The sequence below is a fragment of the Sinocyclocheilus rhinocerous genome, unplaced genomic scaffold (assembly GCF_001515625.1).
Source record: "Sinocyclocheilus rhinocerous isolate Xijiao unplaced genomic scaffold, SAMN03320098_v1.1 scaffold2323, whole genome shotgun sequence".
NCBI classification, from domain to species: domain Eukaryota; kingdom Metazoa; phylum Chordata; class Actinopteri; order Cypriniformes; family Cyprinidae; genus Sinocyclocheilus; species Sinocyclocheilus rhinocerous.
This window is the reverse complement of record NW_015664979.1, coordinates 156,522-178,652: the sequence shown is the minus strand read 5'-3', so window position 1 is coordinate 178,652 and position 22,131 is coordinate 156,522. Positions and strand designations below refer to the sequence as shown.

At 37.4% G+C, this 22,131-nt stretch overlaps 1 protein-coding gene across 1 annotated transcript; it reads right to left on the bottom strand.

Annotated features, from left to right (window-relative positions):
- Positions 1–1,107: 1,107 nt before the first annotated feature.
- Positions 1,108–18,546, bottom strand: LOC107730478 (NACHT domain- and WD repeat-containing protein 1-like). Its single transcript, XM_016541321.1, has 20 exons — positions 18,426–18,546; positions 17,256–17,341; positions 17,011–17,127; positions 16,534–16,888; positions 15,081–15,242; positions 13,301–14,411; positions 12,078–12,281; positions 11,825–11,984; positions 11,599–11,716; positions 11,279–11,443; positions 9,759–9,956; positions 9,510–9,632; positions 7,761–7,963; positions 6,390–6,650; positions 6,223–6,313; positions 4,230–4,378; positions 3,863–4,145; positions 3,196–3,749; positions 1,584–1,689; positions 1,108–1,449 (listed from the first exon to the last, which is right to left on the bottom strand). The coding sequence occupies exons 1-20, from the start codon at positions 18,544–18,546 to the stop codon at positions 1,139–1,141; spliced, it is 4,878 nt and encodes a 1,625-aa protein (XP_016396807.1). The 3' UTR covers positions 1,108–1,138.
- Positions 18,547–22,131: the final 3,585 nt, after the last annotated feature.

The following is a 22,131-nucleotide window of genomic DNA, read 5'->3' as shown; positions in this document are numbered from 1 at the left end:
ATATATATATATATATATATATATATTTAAAATAAAAGTCAATGAGCATGCAAACTTCCCGGTACAAAAGGTTAGATTTATGCTCATATTAATGCTTCACAGAACATTCTCAAATTTAGGATAACATGGATCATCAGGTTTTGCCCCTAATGTCGAGTACATACAGCAAATGTATGTAAAGGTTTCTACTCAATTATTATTTTTAGTGGAAAAAATTTTAAATGCAAAATAGAACTATTTTCACTAGCTGTCTTTTGGATCCCACTGTATGTAAATGTTACATTTTTAACAACTCTCATTTGCTTTTATGGTACAAAGTGATCTCTTCATTCAGTACAAGATTCTCTTAAACTCATTACAATTAATTAGACATGAACAGCCACCCAAAGTACATAGACCACAGTAAAACCCATACTGAGCCACTAGAAATATTATCGCTGATCCCTGATATGTAGGACACATGAAACTCATATGCAAAAAGTCTAAACAAAAAAGACAAAAGTAAATCTCTTTGCATTGAGGCTGATAAACGATCTGTCTGGTCTTTAGATATGCATGATGTCACTGGCTTCAGTACAGCTCCGTCAAATCCGAAGTGTTCAACAGAAGAGGAAACGTAACAGGAGCAAAAACCTTTGCTGCAACAGAAAGTCTTGACTCGTTTTATACGCTTACCTTTCACCAAGTGCAGGCTTTGGAATTCAATGATGCATTGCACTTGAAATACCAAGTTATAACATGTTAGAAATTAGAAGCAAATAATGTGATTATTATTCTATATTATACTGTGAGTTATTAAGCCAAAAGCTGTGATTAAATTCAGTGCTAACATAAAAAAACTATATTTTCCTGTGCTTGTGCCTGTTTACATATCTGTTTTGTTATTAAAATATATTTTACAACATGCTGTCTTTTACTTTTAACACTTGCAATATTGATTAAATTACTATAAAATGACTAAATAGTAAATTGTTTGATTATTCTTAAAAATATATTTTTATGTAATTACAAAGTTATTATTATGTAATTATTATGTAATTACAAATATGTAATAAAACAGATGATATCCTAGTGTAAAGCCTAATTCTATACACAGGTGGGCTGCTGAATCGTAAGAGGTTTAGAACCTAGAAGGTATTTAAAGGAGAGCACATGTGTTGGATGGTTTGCTTTTAATCAAACCGATGCTGATGAAATTGAACTGAGCAGGGTTGTAATCTGGGAGCTCGTTGATCACGGTGTGCGGAGCGTTCAGGTTTTTCTCCCGAGAGGTGACTCGGTAATGTGCTCTGAAGTTACGGAGGGGGTTGTATCCAGGTTTAAGGGTGTCTGGACAGCGAAAGCCTTCCTTGATGAAAGAGCCATGCCGGGACATGGCAACAAATCCATCCTTGTGTGGCATCATCTTTATGACTGGAGAGTAGACAAACTGGATGTACAGCAAACTACCTGTAAAGAAATTGAAGTCAAGCAACTGAATCAGACATGAATGACATTATTAGAAAATTATTAGTAGTAAATCTTCCACAGACTGATTAGTCATAAACACATAGGTATCATGCGCAACAGTGAACAATCCTCACCACTAGAGACATCCCAGACCTTGATGGTTTTGTCCAGGGATCCAGTGAAGATGTATTTATCATTTATTGAGAAGACAGCACAGAGGACGCCTTCAAAATAAAAACCCTTAAGAATGGAACAAGACAACACATGCCTTATTAATCTCACACAGCGGTTGTTTGTTGGCAACATTATGTCATCATAGGCTTGCTCTAAATGCAGAGCACACCGAAAAATAAGTTGAGTTAATTAGTTCTTGTTGACTTGTTTTCAAGTAAAAATAGCACAAGTAAAAAAAAAAAATATATTTTTTTTTTCTTAGTATTAAAGTTACAAATTTGATTTAGTCAAGAGAAATGAGAGAATTTCTCTCACTGTTGTTTGATTAATATGAATGGAAGACAGGACGAATATTGGACAGCTTCCACTTCAAGACGAAGTCCGGATCCAATATATATATCACGATATAGTTATTTTTTTCTTTTAAAAAGGTTTTTATGATATTAAAATCTTTGATACCAGAATTTTCATAACCCTTGTCACCAATGTCAATATCAAACTAATACAAGCCTAAAAAGAGACAAAAAAAACCAACCTCAAGCTCACTGAAGATAAATAAACAGTCAGTGATGAAATAACGATAAGAAACTAATTGCAAGCAATAGGACAAAAACTACAATAAATCAGAAACGCTGCATACATTGTGTAAATTAATTAGTCTTCACTGTTAATTATATCTATCTATCTATTTTTTAAATCTGAGCAGGGCTTGCTTGTTTGTTTTTAATATAAAAAAGTTCTTCTTTTACAAATGCAAAAGCCCTTTCACAACAAAAATGAAATGAATACATCTCAGGCTGAAGGAAATGTAAATTAATGTCTGTACAGTAGAGGGCGCAGCTCAAACAAATTGCAAGAAGAATATGACGCAGGAGACGAAAGTTCAACACTATTCAGCAATAACAAAAATGTACACAATAAATGTGTCATTTTTGCTTAGTATGGTTGAATTGGATCATTGAAGGTCAGTAGCAAAGGCTGGTTCATAAAATTGAATTATATACATAAAAAATTATATTTTTCTTATTTAACATATTTAATTATTGCAAGTTTGTATAATATTCTGAGTTTGCATTTCACTGCTTTTATTCATTTTGTGGAATACTGAATCTGTTTTTGTGCAGGTGAGATGAGTAAATACATGTTCATATTTAGTCTAGAACTACAGTAACATCATGTTCACACAGCACACACAACGCCTCAGCACTTACTCCCGATTTCTCTCAACATGGCAACACAAGAGCTGTCAGTAAAGACGGTAAACAAAGTAACTGGCATTACTTATTTGAAAAAGTAACTCGGATATTTCCTTCTAAATTAAAAAGACATGTGTTACTTTACTGGTAAAAAGTAATCTGATTACGTAACTGGTGTTACTTGTAATGCTTTACCCCCAACACTGCAGACAACTTATAGATCAAAAATAATTTAATAGACTATTTTACATACCATTCGGGATGATGGTAGTTTTATGCTCAAATATTGTTATCTTAAAAACTGGCTCAACAACAACAAACTCTTTTAGTTTAATTTAAAAAGCTCAATAAATTTTGGCAACCTGCAACCCCTTACCTTGTACTCCATGGTGTGATTCAGCAAGACGGGACTCAGATTCCACAACTTCTGAACACAGTCTTGAGAGCCAATCAGCGCTTGCGCATCCCAGTTGCTCATGGTGATGCAGGTTATGGCTGCACCGTGATGATCCAGCTCGGCTGACGTGGCGCTCTTAAAGTCGTAGATCACCACTTCGCCACCAAAGGTCCCATAGAGCAGCCTGGAGTCGTACAGCAGAGCCATGGTGGAGATTGGGGAGTGCAGCAAGCAAAGGGAGTACCTCTCAAGTGGGCCGTCCACACAGGGGAAACTGTCTCTCGATGTAATCTCAAAGATACAAACCGCATCCTCATACGCCACGGCCATTCTGTCCTCCCGCGGGCTGATGGCCATGCTGCGTACTGTCGGCAGGTTTTCTGGAGGTGGCAGGCACAGGGTTTCTGGGGCCAAGTCTAGTGGATAAATAAGGATGGTACCAGTCCTCAATCCACAGAAGAGTAAGCGTTTCTGCTGGGCTAATTCCATACAGCACACTTCGGAGGACACGTCCATACTGTCGGACCGTAGACCTGTGAAACACACAAACACTTTTGGCTTGAGAACTTTTGCAGATTTGTTTTGAATTACTTTAAATATGTCTCGCACATAAATACAAAAATGAAAACCAATATCCTGTTATTACATGTTTCACCTTCCGAGCAGCTCCAGGTGAAAATCTCTGTTTCATCTCCTTCTTTCACATAGAATACAGTGTCACCGTCTTTTGACAGGGCCACTAGGGGGCAGTATGCTGGGATGAAAGTTTTGCTCCTGTGCTTGGTGTTGTAATCCAGCTGCCATACTTTGAGCTGGTTGGCAATAACGGAAGCAGAGATAATAGTGCGCTGATGGACAGCCAAAGAGGCCACAGCAGAATCCATCACACCGATCCAGTCCAGCAGGGCTCCTGTGGTTACGCTCCACACCTTAAAGAGCGCAACAAGATCAACTTTCGGTTGAGACAATAGCAGTGAGATAAAAATGTATGGGAAGAAAGGAATTAAACTGACCCTTATAATCCGATCCTGGGCACTTGTGATGATTTCGCTGCCTTCACTGCTTGAAACGGCACATAAGACTGACGCGTCATGGTGAAGATCCAGAACCTTCTGCATTGAAGTCAGCGTCACAAGGAACACGCACAATGTTCTGTCACATCCTTCAACAAGAAAAAAAGTGGTTTAAAAAAATGGATTTCAAGCAAATGGGTTTAATGGCACTGTTCATAAGGAGTTTAAGGCCATGTCCACACGTACACGGGTATTTTTATAAACCTGGTGCTGCGTTTGCGTGTGGATGAACGGCCAAACCGCATAGAAAAAGCTGCAGTTTTGAAAATACCTGTGTTCGTGTGGACAGGGCCTTACACAAATGCAGCACCAGGCCACTGAAACCGAATTTTCAGGCTTCTGATTGGCCAACATGGCTTTACGGTTGAGATTATATCGCCACCTGTTGGCTTGGCATGCTCTTGACAGTGCTTCATAGCATGCTTTTGCCTTTTCATGTGGACGGAGATTTTCTTTAAAAACGGAAGAAGGAAAAACTCCATTTATAAAAATACCCGTGTACGTGTGGACATGGCCTAAGTTGTGTTCTAGATAAAATCTTACTGAACAGAAAATAATCACAATCTAGCAAGTTTGCAAACGTATTATAATTCTTATAATAGATGAACAAAAAAAGTAGTATTTAGTCTTTTCACTAATGTGGGCTCTGATTCTACAATCATTAAAACTTAGCTATTCAATCCTCTCACCTTAAATTTTTGTAAGAAATATTATTAAACAAACATTTAGTTATGGGGAACTAAATACCAAAATTTGGTCTTGTCTCGACTAGACACCAAAAATACCAGAACTTGGCCCCCAAACTAGATAGATGAGTGATAGCTTCTATTAGGCTAAATCTGCAACCCTGTTACCCATTCAGTCATTTTATTATAATATTGATTGAATTTTATGTAATTATTCAAATATATGATAATATAGAATAAAACCATTATAATATTTAAGCTTTACCAATACATGAAAGGACTAAAGAGAAAAAGAGTATTACAAAAAAGACATAGTTATATCAATTATTTCAAAAATGAAAATTCCATTATCGATTTTTTATCGATCAGTCATTTCATAATAATATGTATTGAATTTTATTTTAATTATTCAAAAATATGCTAATATAATATAAAACAGATAATATAATATTTAGTTTGATCCAGTGGACAAACAACAAATCTAAAGATGAAGTACTTCACATTGTTAAATAAATGTCCCTTTTTTTTTTTTAGAATTGCAAGCCTTATTCTGCACCCTTTTCATGGAAAGTGCTATTTAATTCATGTTATTAAAGGTGATGACTGATATTTTTGAGGTAAGCCATTCGTATCTTGATTTTCTGAAAAGTGTAAACTTGGTCTTGGTTTAAATATTGTTTTTGTAAGCAGCCCAACATTCTGGCTCAACCAATCGAATGGTAATGGTCAGCTAATAAAATAACGAATTGACCTTAGTGATGCACACTTTAAGAGCAATTAATAAATGAGTAAAGATAACCAGACAATGACATGTATAAAAGCACCTGCAAACAGCAATTTTTCATCCTCGGATGTTCTGAGGAACAAAGCTGGAGAGGGAAGATCAACCACAGACTCAATACCATGGCTCCATACCTGCACACACACAAAACCTTCCAATAAAGCTGAAATGTGACATTTTGCTTGGTCTTTACTGAAACAAGATACATACCGAATGGAGACGGCCTTCCCCAAAAGCAAGGAGTATCTTGGAGTATTTGGTGAGTGTCAGAGAGCAGGTGATATTGTGGTGTCCAGCAGGGTAGGGTAGGGGGGTCTGGGAATGTTTCATGCCAGTGGATATGTCATAAAAACAGAGCGCCCCCTCACTGCATATGCATGCTACTGCATCTCCAACAACACCAAGAACAGAACAAACGCCTGCTGTCAGCTCAAAGATAACCAGACAATGACATGTATAAAAGCACCTGCAAACAGCAATTTTTCATCCTCAGATGTTCTGAGGAACAAAGCTGGAGAGGGAAGATCAACCACAGACTCAATACCATGGCTCCATACCTGCACACACACAAAACCTTCCAATAAAGCTGAAATGTGACATTTTGCTTGGTCTTTACTGAAACAAGATACATACCGAATGGAGACGGCCTTCCCCAAAAGCAAGGAGTATCTTGGAGTATTTGGTGAGTGTCAGAGAGCAGGTGATATTGTGGTGTCCAGCAGGGTAGGGTAGGGGGGTCTGGGAATGTTTCATGCCAGTGGATATGTCATAAAAACAGAGCGCCCCCTCACTGCACATGCATGCTACTGCATCTCCAACAACACCAAGAACAGAACAAACGCCTGCTGGCAGCTCATACAGGGGCTCTGCAGTGTCCAAGTGCCAAGCTTTAACCTACACGGGAAAGGATGGTAGAGAAAATATAAACTAACAGCATTCTACACAGTTATAATTAAACGAACACAAAAATAAAATTCTGTCATTATAAATTTGTTAATTACATTTTTTGGTCTTTCTGTTCTTGTTGTTATATATTTGTAAGGCTAGATCTGCATGAAGACTCTTTAAAATTTCTCAAGTTTTATTATCATTACACAAATAATGACTGGGGCCAGTTGCATAAAATGCTTACAGTAGCATAGTCTTACACGTTATTTATTTATTTAATTAATTTTAAGACCGGTCATAACTTTAAGTCGATTTAAAATATAGATTGGACTCATTTGAATCTGAAAAATAAGACTCCTTGGCTAACTGCTAGTTGGTCAGATTAGTTCTTAAAGGCGTCATCGGATGCAAAATTCAATTTTAAATGTTGTTTGACCATAAATGTGTGTTGGCAGTGTGTGTACACAGCCACCCTATAATGATAAAAATCCACCCAGTGGTTTTTATTTAATCCCTAAAAATAATACCCGCTGAAGATGCAGTGGATTACTTTCGCTTTTGAAGGGAATGTGCCCCCGATCTGCCTATGTTCGCTCGAATCATTCGTGATCCAGCCTCACCTACAGAAGAAGTGAGTTTAAGGGTTTTTTTTAATGAATCTTTGCAAATCGCCTTTCCAAATAATGTGCTAGTTAGCAAGTTTTGCGGTTAAATGCGGCTAAAGTAAACAGTACTGCTCATCACCCCACAGAAGAGAGGGGCGGGGCGAGCAGAGCTCATTAGCATTTAAAGCGACATGCAACAGAACAGATTGCTGTGAAAAGAGCTGATTTTAGCAAGGTAAAAGGGTGTTTTTTACACTACCACTGAGAAATTTTAACCAAAGCATGTTATATACTTTTCAATAAGACTCTAAAGAATTATATCAACTTGTGAAAAATGTGCATCCGATTACCCCTTTAAGACACAGCCTCAACATAATGGCTAAGTTTACACAACTGGCCCCTGGTTTGGTATAGTAAGAGAAACGTAAAAATAGTAAAAAATAATGTCAATTTTCATTTGAACATGAACCGTTCATTTAATAAAAAAAAGTAAAATTGTAATTTTTCATACTAGGCTGCTTGGGTTGGTTATGATAATCTTCCTTTCTTCAATCATGTGAACGTGTGTAGGAGTGTGTGTTTGGACAGACACTGCATCAGTGATACAGAAAATCTGTTGTCCACTTATCAGACACCATTTTCTTAGTGTGCCATCGAGTCCAGTAGACAGACAGTGATTGGTTTTGTCCATCAGCTTCAGGGACAGCACCCCCGCTACACAGAGAGAAACAAAATGTTTTAGTGTTTATATTTTCATATATAAAATGGTGTTCACCCTAAAGCATTTTTCGGGTAGTTTCTAATAGGCACATAGAAACAGCTTGAAAACTGGGGGAAATATAGAAAACATTTCTATAATTAAGTTAGCTATGTCCCTTATTTCTTTGTTTGTTAAACTATTCATTTCCTTATAAAAGGGATAGTACCGGTCCTGAATTCTAATTGATCAATAGAGTGTGCTATAATTCATGCTGAAATCTACAATATAATGTGAAACGCCATATAACTGCACACCTCACCCGGCAGATTGCTTTTTTGCTGCATAGCAACGTTCTTTGAGGAACTATGGGGGAACTGAAGTGTGCACTCCTAAGGAAGCATGGCATTACTGTCTCATTGGGGACTGTTTGGCTCATCCTACACCAGGGCTATTTTGTGCTGTTCTATCTTCTGTCGCAGGCGCGTTCATGAGAGAGGACCGTTCCAGCGGATGACGTAAGATGTAGGCGAATTCGGTGATGAATGTGGAAGTGACAAACGCGGATGTGCAGTGGAGAGAGCAAAACAAAACACTGGGTCAGGAATTAGAAGTACAAAACGAAGATTTGTAAAAGAAAAATGTCGGAGGATTTCAATATAAGCCAGGAGGAGACTGGTTTTCCTTTTGCTGTAAACAAAAGTTGGTTAACATGAGACTATTTTCACTGGAGCTTACGCTACGCCTACATCATCCGCTGGAACACCACTCTCTCGTAACGCACGTATAACAGTTAGCACTAGCTAGAGATGACAGTTGATAAAGTTTTAAATATGGAGATTTTTCTTACACAATTGCATCGATTCGTTTCAGAAGGACTATATTAACCCCCAGAGCAATGGGGAGCACTTTATGATGGATGGATGCACTTTATTGGACTTTAAAGTCTTAACACCCATTCACTGCCATTATAAAGTTTGGAAGAGCCAGGACATTTTTTTAAATAACTCTGATTGTATTTGTCTGAAAGAAGAAAGTCATATACATCTAGGATGGTTTGGGGGTAAGCAAATCATAGAGTAATTTTTGGGTGAACTATACCTTTAAAGGTATATCAGTTATTGTTTAAAATCGATTTCACTATGGAGAAAATAAATTTTGAGTTTTTACTACCAGAACTCGACTGTTAAGGTCCTTGCACACTGAGTCCAAAATTTTGGCATGCATTTTTGTATTTTTTTTTTCATATTCGTCATCCTGTATGCGTTTTTTTTTTTTTTTTCATATTCGTCATCCTTTCCAATCAAAATGCTTGCTACGGATGCGAAAACGCAGAAAATTGAACCTGATCCGAATTTTTTTATGACGAACAAAACTTTCGGAGGCAGTGTGTAAACATGATTGACACAATGTGAGGTTGTATTTATTTTTTAACGTGCGAAAATTTCGGACAAGAATTTTGGACTCAGTGTGCAAAGACCTTTACACTCTCTTAAATTTGAATTTTCTGAATCAAGGCAGTGACACACTACACCCTTGCCTTCTACACTGTTAAGAACCTACCAGTGTGTCCAGAAAGATTGTGAAGAGTCTGGAGATGGTTTAGACTCCAGACTATGATCAGTCCTTCCTCTGAACCTGCTACCAGCAGCTCTCTCTTTGAGCACAACACGACAGCTTTTACCCCTTCAAAAGTCAAGAAAACACCCAATGATATGAAGCCACATGTAGCAGATTAGCAACAGAATGTGTGGTAAGATATTTTTACTCTAAAATCTTTAACAAAACCAATATTAAGCTCCTTTATGTCACCTCTAGTGAACCCCGTGAGGGTGCTCTTCAGTGGGCCCCCAGGGGCCTGAAAGAAGCTGCTTTTGGGCACAAGCACTGGGTCAGTACAGGAACCAAACCAGTCCACGCACTGAGAACACAGCTGACCAATCATGGAGGGGTAGAGATCAGCAAGGCACTGCAGCCTGGAGAAGATCTCCGTGACCAAAAGTGAGGGATCTTATAGAAGAGTGAGATATATACTGAAAGATGAGTTATATCATGACAGATTTTAGATCATGGGTGTCAAACTCAGTTCCTGGAGGGCCTGAGCCCTGCAGAGTTTAGCTCCAACCCTAATTAAACACACCTGATCCAGCTAATCACGTCTTTCAGGCTTATTTGAAAACTACATGGTTTGTGTAAATAAGGGGAAAAAATGTCATCTGAATGTCATCTGTAAAGCCTCATACTACTTACAGAGAATTTATAAATGCATTTTAAAAAGCAAGAAATTACTTAAGCATTGATACATTTTTAAATAATACATAAATTACAAATATCTTTTGTGCATTTATATATATTTTCACATATTTAACCATAAAATATATTTAAATATCAATAAAGCAAACCATTTTTTAAAAATGAAGTATTTATTAATTGCTTTTATTTATCCATTTGCTAACTGATTTTTTTTCCCATTAGGCAATTGATCATGTAGAAGCAACCAATAAACATGTGACTACATTCTAAAATAAAGGGTGTAATAATGGCACACCTCACCTTCCTAGACCCCATTAAATTGCTTGAGAAATGCAGTTTCTTTATTGAATTTGGTTTGTGTGTCGGATCAGGGTTGAAACTAAACTCTGCAGGGCTGCGGCCCTCCAGGAACTGAGTTTGACACCCCTGTTTTAGATGTTTCTTGAATTGTAAGCAATGTTTAAAGGGACAGTGAAAGAACAATGAATTGGTGTGACTGGTTTTCCTGCCAATAAATAAAGGGGAAAAAATGTCTGAATGTCATCTGTAAAGCCTCATACTACTTACAGAGAATTTATAAATGCATTTTAAAAAGCAAGAAATTATTTAAGCATTGATATATTTTTAAATAATACATAAATAAAAAAATATATTTAAATATCAATAAAGCAAACCATATATTTTTTTAAATAAAGTATTTATTAATTGCTTTTATTTGTCCATTTGCTAACTGATTTTTTTTTTCCCATTAGGCAATTGATCATGTAGAAGCAACCAATAAACATGTGACTACATTCTAAAATAAAGGGTGTAATAATGGCACACCTCACCTTCCTAGACCCCATTAAATTGCTTAAGAAATGCAGTTCCTTTATTGAATTTCCTACTAGATGATCTCTAAATGACCTCTAAGCTAGTAGACATAAACTAAAAGCCACACAACTCCAATTACCATTTCATAAAAACATGAAACCAAAACATTTCTTTATATTCCCTTACAAACAAATTCTTATTTACATTTGCTTTAATAAGTCAATGTTATCGGTAGAATACAGAAAGCCCCAGTGGTCAATACTTACCCACACGGCCATCGCTAAAACCTAACGAGGGCTTAAGAAGCAGAAATGTCTCTTTCAGCATTTGTATCTCAGGACAGTCTGTGAGGTCAGTGCAAAGTGACAGGTCCCGAATAACACAGCTCACGCCACACCGCAGAGTTTTACAACACAACCAGTCCAGACTGCCTGTGAGAATAAATGCACATTCATGTTTTTATATATTTGTTTATACATGTTGTATATTTTTAAGTTGGCAAAAACATAAAACATAGACAGCTTTCAAGAGAATATCCAATAGACTTGGTTATTTTTAAATGTAACTATTCCTATCTTAACCTCACCGAGCACTGATTGGCGTAGCTCCTCCCATTTTCCCGCATGAGCGAGGTGATAGGGCAGTTCATTAAGCTTCCGTATATTGGCAACTTCTCCAGTGAACCGCAAGGGTTGGGGTGGTACCTTGAAAAAAAATACCATGTTTTATCACCAAAAATTTTGTAAAAATATAGGTTACTTAGCATCTAAAATATATTGACATAATGCTGATTTTGTGACCTTGAACAATACCTTTCTGTCAGCATTGAGCAGTGTACTTAGTGAGGGCAGAAGGATGGGCCTGAGCTGCCCCTGACTCCACTGTCCTGAGAAATATTCAGCGAGGATGTTGTGCATGTCAGCTTTCATATCACGTGATAAATATCTCTTCCTTACCAGCTCTGCAAACTGCCTAAGAAAAGTAATGGCTGAGTTGGAATGGGCATAGGAAGTGCTGGGACTTTTCCTAGTATGTTGCTTGACTTGTGGGAAAGCAAACCTTTACCTGTGGGTGAAACCCAGCAGAATAACACCACCCTCCCATCTCTCCATCAGATGAGCTCTGAGGTCATGCCGGAGACGGGACCAGTGAAGTCGTGGGAAGCGAAGGAGTGTGTGGCTTGGAGGAAGCCAGTACTTATACATTTCAGCCAGAACGTCATTATCTAACGACAAGACATCCTGTAACTCTGCCTCTGATAGACCATTTCTGAATATATAAAAGACAAATAATTACATTCTGTAACTTAGACTTCTGTAGCTGTCAGTGTCAACAATACGAGTTGGACTTTTTCAAAATTGGCAAATATACACAAAAAAAAAAGCATGGACTTTTAATGTGGCGCAGAGGCTGCTTGAGAATTAGCTACCAATTGAATGTGAATTTGAATAGAATTGGCTACACCCACGGGATGTTGCATTGGAATTGGAATTTTAATCATTTTTTGAATGAAAAGAAATAGAATTTGATTGAATTCAAAGAAATGTAATACTACTAAGTTAATACTTTAACATTTAACTCCAAAAAATAAAGAAAAATATATATACAACAATTAAAAATACAAAAATACATACTAACATCAATACCATGAATCTGTCTAACTTTTATTGATTAAATAAGAGCATTCTGGGAAATCAAGTGCTCTCCCACCAAGGTCCATAAAATGATTAATGAATTTTAATGTAATGCAATATATGAAGAGTTAATTTGCAAAAACAGATAACTCAGTTTTTAACAATTTTCAAAAATAATTTCATTGTGCATTTCAATGAATCTCAATCAAACTGCAGTTGGGTTATTTTGATTAGGGCAGATAGTACAAATATATGTTTTAATATATATATATATATATATATATATATATATATTTATTTAATTTAACATATAATTTCATTGTAATTCTACTTCTTTTCATTAAAATCTGAATTACAATTCAGCATCCTGTTTACTACCTCAATTCAAATCTGGAAAAAGAATTGTAATTTAAAAGTCATGAATTTGATCTGAATGAGCACAACCTTGGTACTTACAATCACAGAAAACAATCTATGACATGCTCACAGCTGAGTATTTATTGATCACAGTCAATGTTTACATGTAATTTGGATGTGGCAAAGCTTGGCAGCGTAAAGACGCCCTTATACTAAATTACCAAAGCATCCTCATAATCTACCATCAAAAAGTTAACATACTGGGTCTTCCTAAAATCAACATACATTATGACTTACCTTGATAACAAGATGAAGCACAGAGCATGACTAACTAGCTTCTTTCCATGATTCTCCTCAAGTGTCTCCACAAACTGTGTCATCACTTCCTGTGCAGAGGTGCCCATGCGAATATTAGACATGGAGGTGTAGGAGGCCCACTGTTTGGCAGTGTCTAGCAAGAGTTTCAGATGCAAAGGGCTTCTGCTTTGCTGGAAGTTGTTTAAGACGGTGCCCAACTGTTCTGAGGTCAGCTTGCGTCCAGCTGCGCTCATGTAGGCATCAATGATGTCTTTCCCTTGATCGTCAGTGAGAGGTTCCACTCCAAAGACGTTTTGTTCTGCTGAAACCAAAGATTTACATTTCTCAACACAGTCATCAGAAATAGAGAGTACAATTTGTACATTGGGAGGGATCACTTTAGGTATCCAGTCTAGTTGAGGAGGTTTGTTTGCCTCTAACAGCTGGTCCAATGAGTCCAGAATGAGCAGGAGTGTGTCTCCTTGTTTTGACACGTCTTCCAGCATGGAATGGAAAAACCGGACTAGCTCTTCATGCGTGTTGGAAATATGTGGATAGGGGAACTGCAACCCTAAAGCTCCACACACTTGAAGACAAACACCTCTGAGAACAGAGTCAAGATCCGAGCTGAGTGGAGATGTTCCCAGCAACCTCAGCACCACAACTCCTCGATGGTCAACCACGCCTCGCATTTCTTGTGCCAGTTTGCAAAGCAGAGCTGTTTTACCAACCCCTGAAGGTCCATGAACCAGAAAAGGTCCGTGGCAAACATTCGAGGACTCCCACATGTCAATGCAGATCTTTCCCAGAATGCTGTCCCTTCCTTTAAACACAGAGCACTTCTCCTCGCTCAACACGGCATGATGGAAGATCTCCTGTTTCAACAAAGACCATCCTGGATCTTCTGTGCTACAAGTTCCTGAAGTTTGCAGAGCGTTCCTGCTGATCAGTTCCTTCATTTGGGATGTCACCTGCTCACACAGTTTTCCCAGGTACTCCTTGTGTTCTTTGCGGCTCGGGTCCATAGCTCCTTTGCTGAGCTCCATGCAGAGCGGTTGGAGGTGACTTGTGTTGCAGATGTGCTGCTTCAGGTCGGCCAAGAGCTCCCGGGCTTCGGTGTCCAGCAAGCCATCGGCTGTGACGTCCAGAAGAAATGGAATTTTAATCATTTTTTGAATGAAAAGAAATAGAATTTGATTGAATTCAAAGAAATGTAATACTACTAAGTTAATACTTTAACATTTAACTCCAAAAAATAAAGAAAAATATATATACAACAATTAAAAATACAAAAATACATACTAACATCAATACCATGAATCTGTCTAACTTTTATTGATTAAATAAGAGCATTCTGGGAAATCAAGTGCTCTCCCACCAAGGTCCATAAAATGATTAATGAATTTTAATGTAATGCAATATATGAAGAGTTAATTTGCAAAAACAGATAACTCAGTTTTTAACAATTTTCAAAAATAATTTCATTGTGCATTTCAATGAATCTCAATCAAACTGCAGTTGGGTTATTTTGATTAGGTTAAAAATAAAAATAAAAAATACAGCTAACTAACACAATAAAACACAATAAAAACATGATTTAAAAAAAAAAAAAAACGGTTATCCATTTTTGCAAATAAACTTCATATATTTCTACAGGTGCATCATTTCAAGCATTGATTATTAATATCATGAAATATTGATCAAAATACCCCATATGTTATGTGCATAATAATACATGTACAGGTAATTCATGCAAAAAAAATATTTGTAAAATATAAACAATCGGTGTCCAGCAAGCCATCGGCTGTGACGTCCAGAAGAAACTTTGCAAAGTTTTTCTTGTAATTTCTTTTACTAAGTCGAGGCAGTTCACGGAAAAACAGCACCGCTGATGCATCCTTTTGAGTCTTGAGAAAGCCGTGCTCCATCTCATACTCTAAGACTATGAAATACACACAACAAAAGCATGATAATCATAAAAACAACAGGAAAAACCAAGGCAGGACTCATTAAAATGATAAGACTCTGTCTATTAATAAGGTAGTGTTACATTTTTTAAATAATTAGATGCACAAATCCTTTTTTTTCTTCCGCCATTTTGGAGAGTACCCCAGAATGTCATCAACGTAATCAGTATTGTTTACGCTTAGGGTAAAGTGCGCATATGCATTGTGATACTCTCCAAAATGGCGGAAGACAGTAATTTGGGGGAGAAGAGTTGTTGAATAAAGTCATTATTTTGTTTGCTTCGTAAAATTTAAGTTGAGCCACTGAAGTCACATGGACTGTTTTACCGATATCCTTACTACGTTTCTGTCTGGGAACATTACAGTTGCGTTGCTCACTATGGAGGGTCAGAGAGCTCTCGGATTTCATCAAAAATATCTTAATTTGTGTTCCGAAGATGAACGAAGGTCTTACGGGTTTGGAACGACATGAGGGTGAGTAATTAATGACAGAATTTTCATTTTGGGGTGAACTAACCCTTTAAGGTCCGGCCTAAACTCCTGCAGACTCAATCACAGGCACACAATCATGGTGCCACACACAGTTTATACAGCAACAAAAAGCTAACTAAACCGAACTTATAAGGGAGAAAAAAAACAACAACATTTGAATATACATCAGCGTCATTAGAACTTCTTTGGGAAAATGTATTTGATGTGCAATTTGTTTTTTTAGTTTGGCTGACGTCCAGTGGCGTAGACAGGGGAGGGGCCATGGGGGCACTTGCCCCCCCTGAAAACTGATTGGCCCCCCAGTGTGCCCCCACCCTTCAACGTGTCTGTCAGTCAAAAATTCAAATCATATCTTTCGGCTACTATTAATTGATAAGGCATCTCTGTTTATTGCTGATTTTAAAGCTTACTGAACTTTAAATGATTCAGATAGCTACAGTTCTACATATAAATACACAATATAAGATTGGCCCCTCTGTATTAGTTGTGGCCCCTCTTGTGCCCCCCAGTTGAAAAAATCCTAGAATCGCCCCTGCTGACGTCCCATTCGTTTAGATGGAGAGGGCGGTGTTTATGGCCTGTACTGCAGCCAGCCCCCAGAGACGAACAAAATGTTTTGGTCTCACTTTGTAGAATGTGTGCAGCACACTTGGTTATACAGTGAAAGTCAGTTGGGTCAGCTTTGGAATGCCAAAAATTGTCACACAGGTTTGGAATGCCAAAAATTGTGCCTTATTTTGCACCATATTCATGGAAAGCTTCACAGTCCCTTACCAGATTTGAAAAACTTGTGCTTTTGGTCAACACTGATATCCCCGTCTCTCTCAGCCTGTTGCGCAGCAGTGCGGAGAGCCTGCAGCAGTCGCGATTCTGTCAGATTCCAGGATATGACATCATTATCACGCAACTGTCTGCTCTCTGAGCCCCTGTCACTGTAATGGGGATAGTGAGCTGTGATTGGCTGAAGGATATATGTGGACGGGACTGAGTTGCTGTCTTTGGAGAACCATTGGTTAAGGAGCTTTAAACTCTCTGAATCTTTGGGAAGTTTTGATATCAGCAACTCAAACTCTGTCTCTGGTATGAGGCGTGGGATGGGCCGATGGCCGTACTGATTACCGAACAGAGCCTGAGAAGAAAAACAGTGAAAAGCAGAGATACGCAATTATACTTATGCTTAGAGAAACAGACCAAAAGGTGTTCATTGCGTTCAACTAAACTGTATAACATTAGGTTGCTGGTGACACATACAATGAAAGTTGGGCCAGCTGATATTCTCTGGCAGGACTCAATTTCTTTAATGCACAGTTCAGTTGTCAAGTGATCAGCTGTGAAGATCTCACGCACTCCGCATCTCAAATCCACTACCTGTGAGAAAAAAACTAACTAAATTCAATGCCAGTACATATGTTCAACAAATAAAAACATAATATAGACAGTTGTTTATGTTTCCCATCAGAATTAAACTAGACTAGAAATACATTTTTAGCACAAACCTCAAAGACGAGACCCAAGCTTTGACAGTGGGCCTGCAGCTCAGCATAGGCCTTCTCCCAGAATGCATTTCTCTCATGTTTCATGTCTGTCAAATAAATGAAATGTATTAATGTCAGATCCTGAAGGAGTTTTTTTCATGATATTTATTCATGTACATTATCTTGCTTATTACACTAGTATTTAATAATATGCTTATTACAAAACCAAGAGCACTATGTAGGTAATTGATTGTCTAACACAGGGGTCACCAGACTCGGTCCTGGAGGGCCGGTGTCCTGCAGAGTTTAGCTCCAACCCTAATCAAACACACCTGAACCTGCTAATCAGGGTCTTAGGTATACCTGAAACTTCCAGGCAGGTGTGTTGAGGCAAGTTGGAGCTAAACTCTGCAGGACACCGGCCCTCCAGGACCAAGTTTGGTGACCCCTGGTCTAACACAACAGTCATTTGTATGGTTTTACATCATTATAGAAAAATGCCTGAGCACCTCGATTAATCAGAACTATTCCAATATTTCGATATCAGTACAAACACTAATTTTGGTAAAACTTTATTTTAAGGACCAATTCTCACTTTTAACTAGTTGCTTATTAGCATGCATATTACTAGCATGTTGGCTATTTATAAGTACTTAAAAAGCACATATTAATGCCTTATCCAGCATGAGCATATTTTATATCCTTTATTCCTGTCTCATACCTGAACTTAACAGCTACTTTACTATTAATAAGCAGCAAATTATGAGTTTACAGCAGCAAACATTGTAATATTAGTGAATAGTGAGAATCAGTCCCCAAATTGAAGTGACACCAATTATGCCTTCCTCCACAAAATAAAAATAGAAACATTGCATATTAAAGTTACATATTCTACACTTATTTGAACTAATGCATTTTCATGATTTGTGATTATTGAATAAACATTTCAGTAGTATTTTATAGAGACTGTACCCATAGAGTGAAAATAAAAATTTTAGAACTGAGCTTAACTATAAAATCACTCTACAGAATTGCCCTTGACTTTAAGAATGTTCTTTTCTCTCTTAAATTCAATTCAAAATGCCCTACTATTTCCAGGTTTTCCATGACTTTGGAATAAAGAGCAAAGTTTGTTTCAGAAAAAAGCCACATACAAAGGCAAGCAGACTTAACAAGCAGTGCAAGCCTTACCTGAGTGTGTGGAGCTGATGAAAACCCGCACCATTTTGGAAACAGGCTGTAGAGCATCAGCGTTCTGTCCCCGCAGAGCCTCCAGTCCAAGAGCTTCGCTCATCTTCTCCTCCACAGCCATCCTGACCAACACGCCTCAAGAAAATCTGAGTATGATTGCCTGCCTTCCTGTGCTCATAACCCACTCAAATCTGAGTGACCCAAAGTAGCTCTACAGCATCGAACAAAGAGCTCCAGAACTACTGAGCATCACTGCTTAATTTGAGAAGTGAAGAAATAATCTGAAAACCAAATATTAATTAGATGTTTTCACAGTAACAAGGAAAAGAAAACAGCTCTGTTGCGAAGCACTCCAGCTCATTTGTTTGTTCTCCTCTGCACCCGTCATTTATCCACTGAGATCAGGAAGGCCGAGAGAGACCTGGTGTTTACGATCCGCCGCCTGCAGACCCTGGAGATCATGAGCAGCTGCCACATGTTTAATTAGCCTGAAGTGTATAAAGGCATAAATGGCTGCTTTTCATTTCTAATTAGAAATTGAAAATCTGTGGAATCATTTTGCATCATTACAAATAATTATTAGCTGGTTTTAAATGGCAAGTATTGATGTGAACCTGTTGAAACCGAGCAGGATCCAAAGGGAGCAGGTGATTTTATTACGCTCTGCATGCGTTAATTGTTACTCTGTGTTGTTTGTTTCAAGCCTCTCTAATGTGCACAGATCCATTCAGTCCTGAGAGAGAATAACCTAAGTCTAACTCACTGAGGAATTGGGTGTGAGGTTGATGATAAGAGTCACGATCAAAACTTTGCCCCAGGCAGGATTGTGCAATATTTATGTAATATGTTCATTTTATTTTTTATTTATTATGATAGGACAGTTAGTTGACAGGAAGCAAAGTGAGAGAGAGGGGGGATGGGATCGGGAAAGGTCCAGGAGCCAGGACTCAAACTCGGGACGCCCGAAGCGCAACAGTGCTAAATGTCAGCGCGCTGCCCACGAGGCTATTAGCAATGACGTGTGAAAATAATTGGTAACACTTTATCATAGGGACCAATTCTCACTATTAACTAGTTGCTTATTAGCATGCCTATTTTTAACATATTGGCTGTTTAGTAAAGCACATATTCTGCATGACCATATTCTACATCCCTAATCCTACCCAATACCTAAACTTAACAACTAGGCCTACCTTACTATTAATAAGCAGCAAATTAGGAGTTCATTGAGGCAAAAAAATAAAAAATCATAATTAATGGTTTGTTAATAGCAATAATTGGACCTTAAAATATAGTGTGACCAAATAATTTTAAAATTGCCTGTTTTTCCTTTAAAGTTTAATTTTTACAGGAATTTTATTGGTGTCAATATGCATTAAACGTGAACTGATTTCACTTGGATTCAGTATTTACATTGCAAAAAGCTGCAGTTTTACACTTTATTTTGACAGTCCACTTTAGACGTTGTAATAACTTTAATAATAAGTAACGTTGCAACTACATGTCAACTAACTCTCATTAGCATATTAGTACAGCATTAGTAGGTGTTAGATTAGGGTTCATAGAATAAGCTGACATGCACTTTCAAAGTTACTCATAGTCAGTAGAATGTTGATGTTAAAAGTTAGAAAGTTACTTATACAGGGTTTCTGCAGGATTTTTAAGCTCAAATGTAAGACTTTTTAAGACCTTTTTTAAGACCTGCACAAATAAAATTAATACCATATGAGCGGGGTAGGGCAATGTCAATAGTACCATTTTAAACTGTAAAATTACTGTAAAAAGCATCATTTACAGTTCAGATACAAGTTTTCACAAAAGCAAAAAGTTTTATAAATGATAAACTTTACATTTCAGCCTTTAAACCATTTTTAAGAAAATGGACTAGTCAAAAGTATTAATTATTATATTAATTTAAACATATGAATAAATAGTTATACAAATTAAATAACATAAATTAGGGGTGTGATATTGACAAAAAAAATTATATCTCGATATTTTCTAGGATTTTATAGATAACGATAATGAGACAATATTTTGCTGAGTGTGTTATTGTGCTAATATCTTAAGGACTACCGTGGACAAGCTGACTCCTGTATTTTTTGATATTCTTCATATGCTGTGTGGTCAGTTTGCAGCAGTGATAGAAATTAATCTTTTTCAGTAAGTTTTATGGGCATTTTTACCGTTAAGCCATTTTTTCTTTTGAGTCAAATTCTTGCATTTGGGCTGTTACCAAGCAAATGAAATCAGTATCAACAAAATTCATCTTTGCAATGCAGAGGAAACACAGAAGCTGCATCTGAAGTGGCATTTAGATGTATTTACACATGTTAATGCAGCTCTGAGGGACATGGAATACTTGGAATACATGGAATACTGCAGTGACAAATGCATAATTTTTTTGATATTTTAAACATAAAACATTCAAAACTGATGTTTGAAATTGTTTAAAAAAATGAAAAGATACTTTAAATGTGAAGTTAGGACTGCCAGTAAGTCACTGTTAATAAGCGAGTCATTGCGATTGAACCGAATCAGCAGCAGCAGCACCGGACTCTGAAATGCAGCGCTCATGTTTATTTAAAGGGGTCATATGATGCGATTTCAATTTTTCCTTTCTCTTTGAAGTGTTACAAGCTCTTGGTGCATAAAGAAGATCTGTAAAGTTGCAAAGACTAAAGTCTCAAATCCAAAGAGATATTCTTTATAACAACGCACTGGATAGCTGGCCAATCAGAGCACACCTCGCTTTTCAGAATGATGAGCTTTCTAAAAATCGATGCGTTTCAGAAAGGCGGGGCATAGAGGAGAAACAATAATGTACAGCATGTGGAAAATAATGTTTTTTGAACCTTAAACCGTATAAACATTTAATTACATTTAATTAGCCGCGTCCAAAAGGTATAATGTTCTTTTTAGCAGCATCATATGACCCCTTTAATGAAAACATAGCCTTTTGAAGTTTCATCTTCACATTGAGCCATATCGCAATTCTGGTCTTTCCGTTCCCAAATTTAAGACCTTTTGAAATCATAATTAAGACTTTCTTGTACAATTTAATACCTTTTAAGACCTATGTATTAAATTTGATACAACTAAATTTAAGACTTAAAGGGTTAGTTCACCCAAAAATGAAAATTAGCCCATAAATTACTCACCCTCAAGCCATCCTAGGTGTATATGACTTTCTTCTTCAGACGAATCCAGTCGGAGTTATATAAAAAATTGTCTTTGATCTTTCAAGCTGTTTCATGGCACTCAGCGGGTGTTGCATGCATCAGTCCAAAAACACTTAATTAAAATGCGCCCATCCATAAAAAAAAAAAAGTGTCTCACACGGCTCCGAGGGGTGAACAAAGGCCTTCTGTAGCAAATCGATGCGTTTTTGTAAGAAAAATATCCAGATTCAAAACGTAATAATCACTTTAATGTAGCTTGCGCCAACACTCCTACACAGAAGCAGCTCCGGGAGGATGAGTTCAGCGTTGCGCATGCGCCGGTGAGTCTCGTAAAAACCAACGTTTGTTAACAGGAGCAAAGGAAGCAAAGTTTCCTTACTTTAGCAAAGGAAAACCAGTCTCCTCTTGGCTTATATCGAAATCCTCCGACATTCTTCTTTACAAATCCTCGTTTTGTACTTCTAATAAGTGACAGTTGTTTTGTTTTGATCTCGCCCCTGTGCTTCTGCGTTCGTCACTTCTGA

Excerpts from the sequence above, each read along its gene's own strand:
- LOC107730478 (XM_016541321.1), bottom strand. The coding sequence starts at position 18,546 with ATGGCTGTGGAGGAGAAGATGAGCGAAGCTCTTGGACTGGAGGCTCTG. Across the intron at positions 11,985-12,077 it reads CTGCTGGGTTTCACCCACAG|GCAGTTTGCAGAGCTGGTAA; the intron begins GTAAAGGTTTGC and ends TACTTTTCTTAG. Across the intron at positions 1,450-1,583 it reads GGTCTGGGATGTCTCTAGTG|GTAGTTTGCTGTACATCCAG; the intron begins GTGAGGATTGTT and ends ATTTCTTTACAG.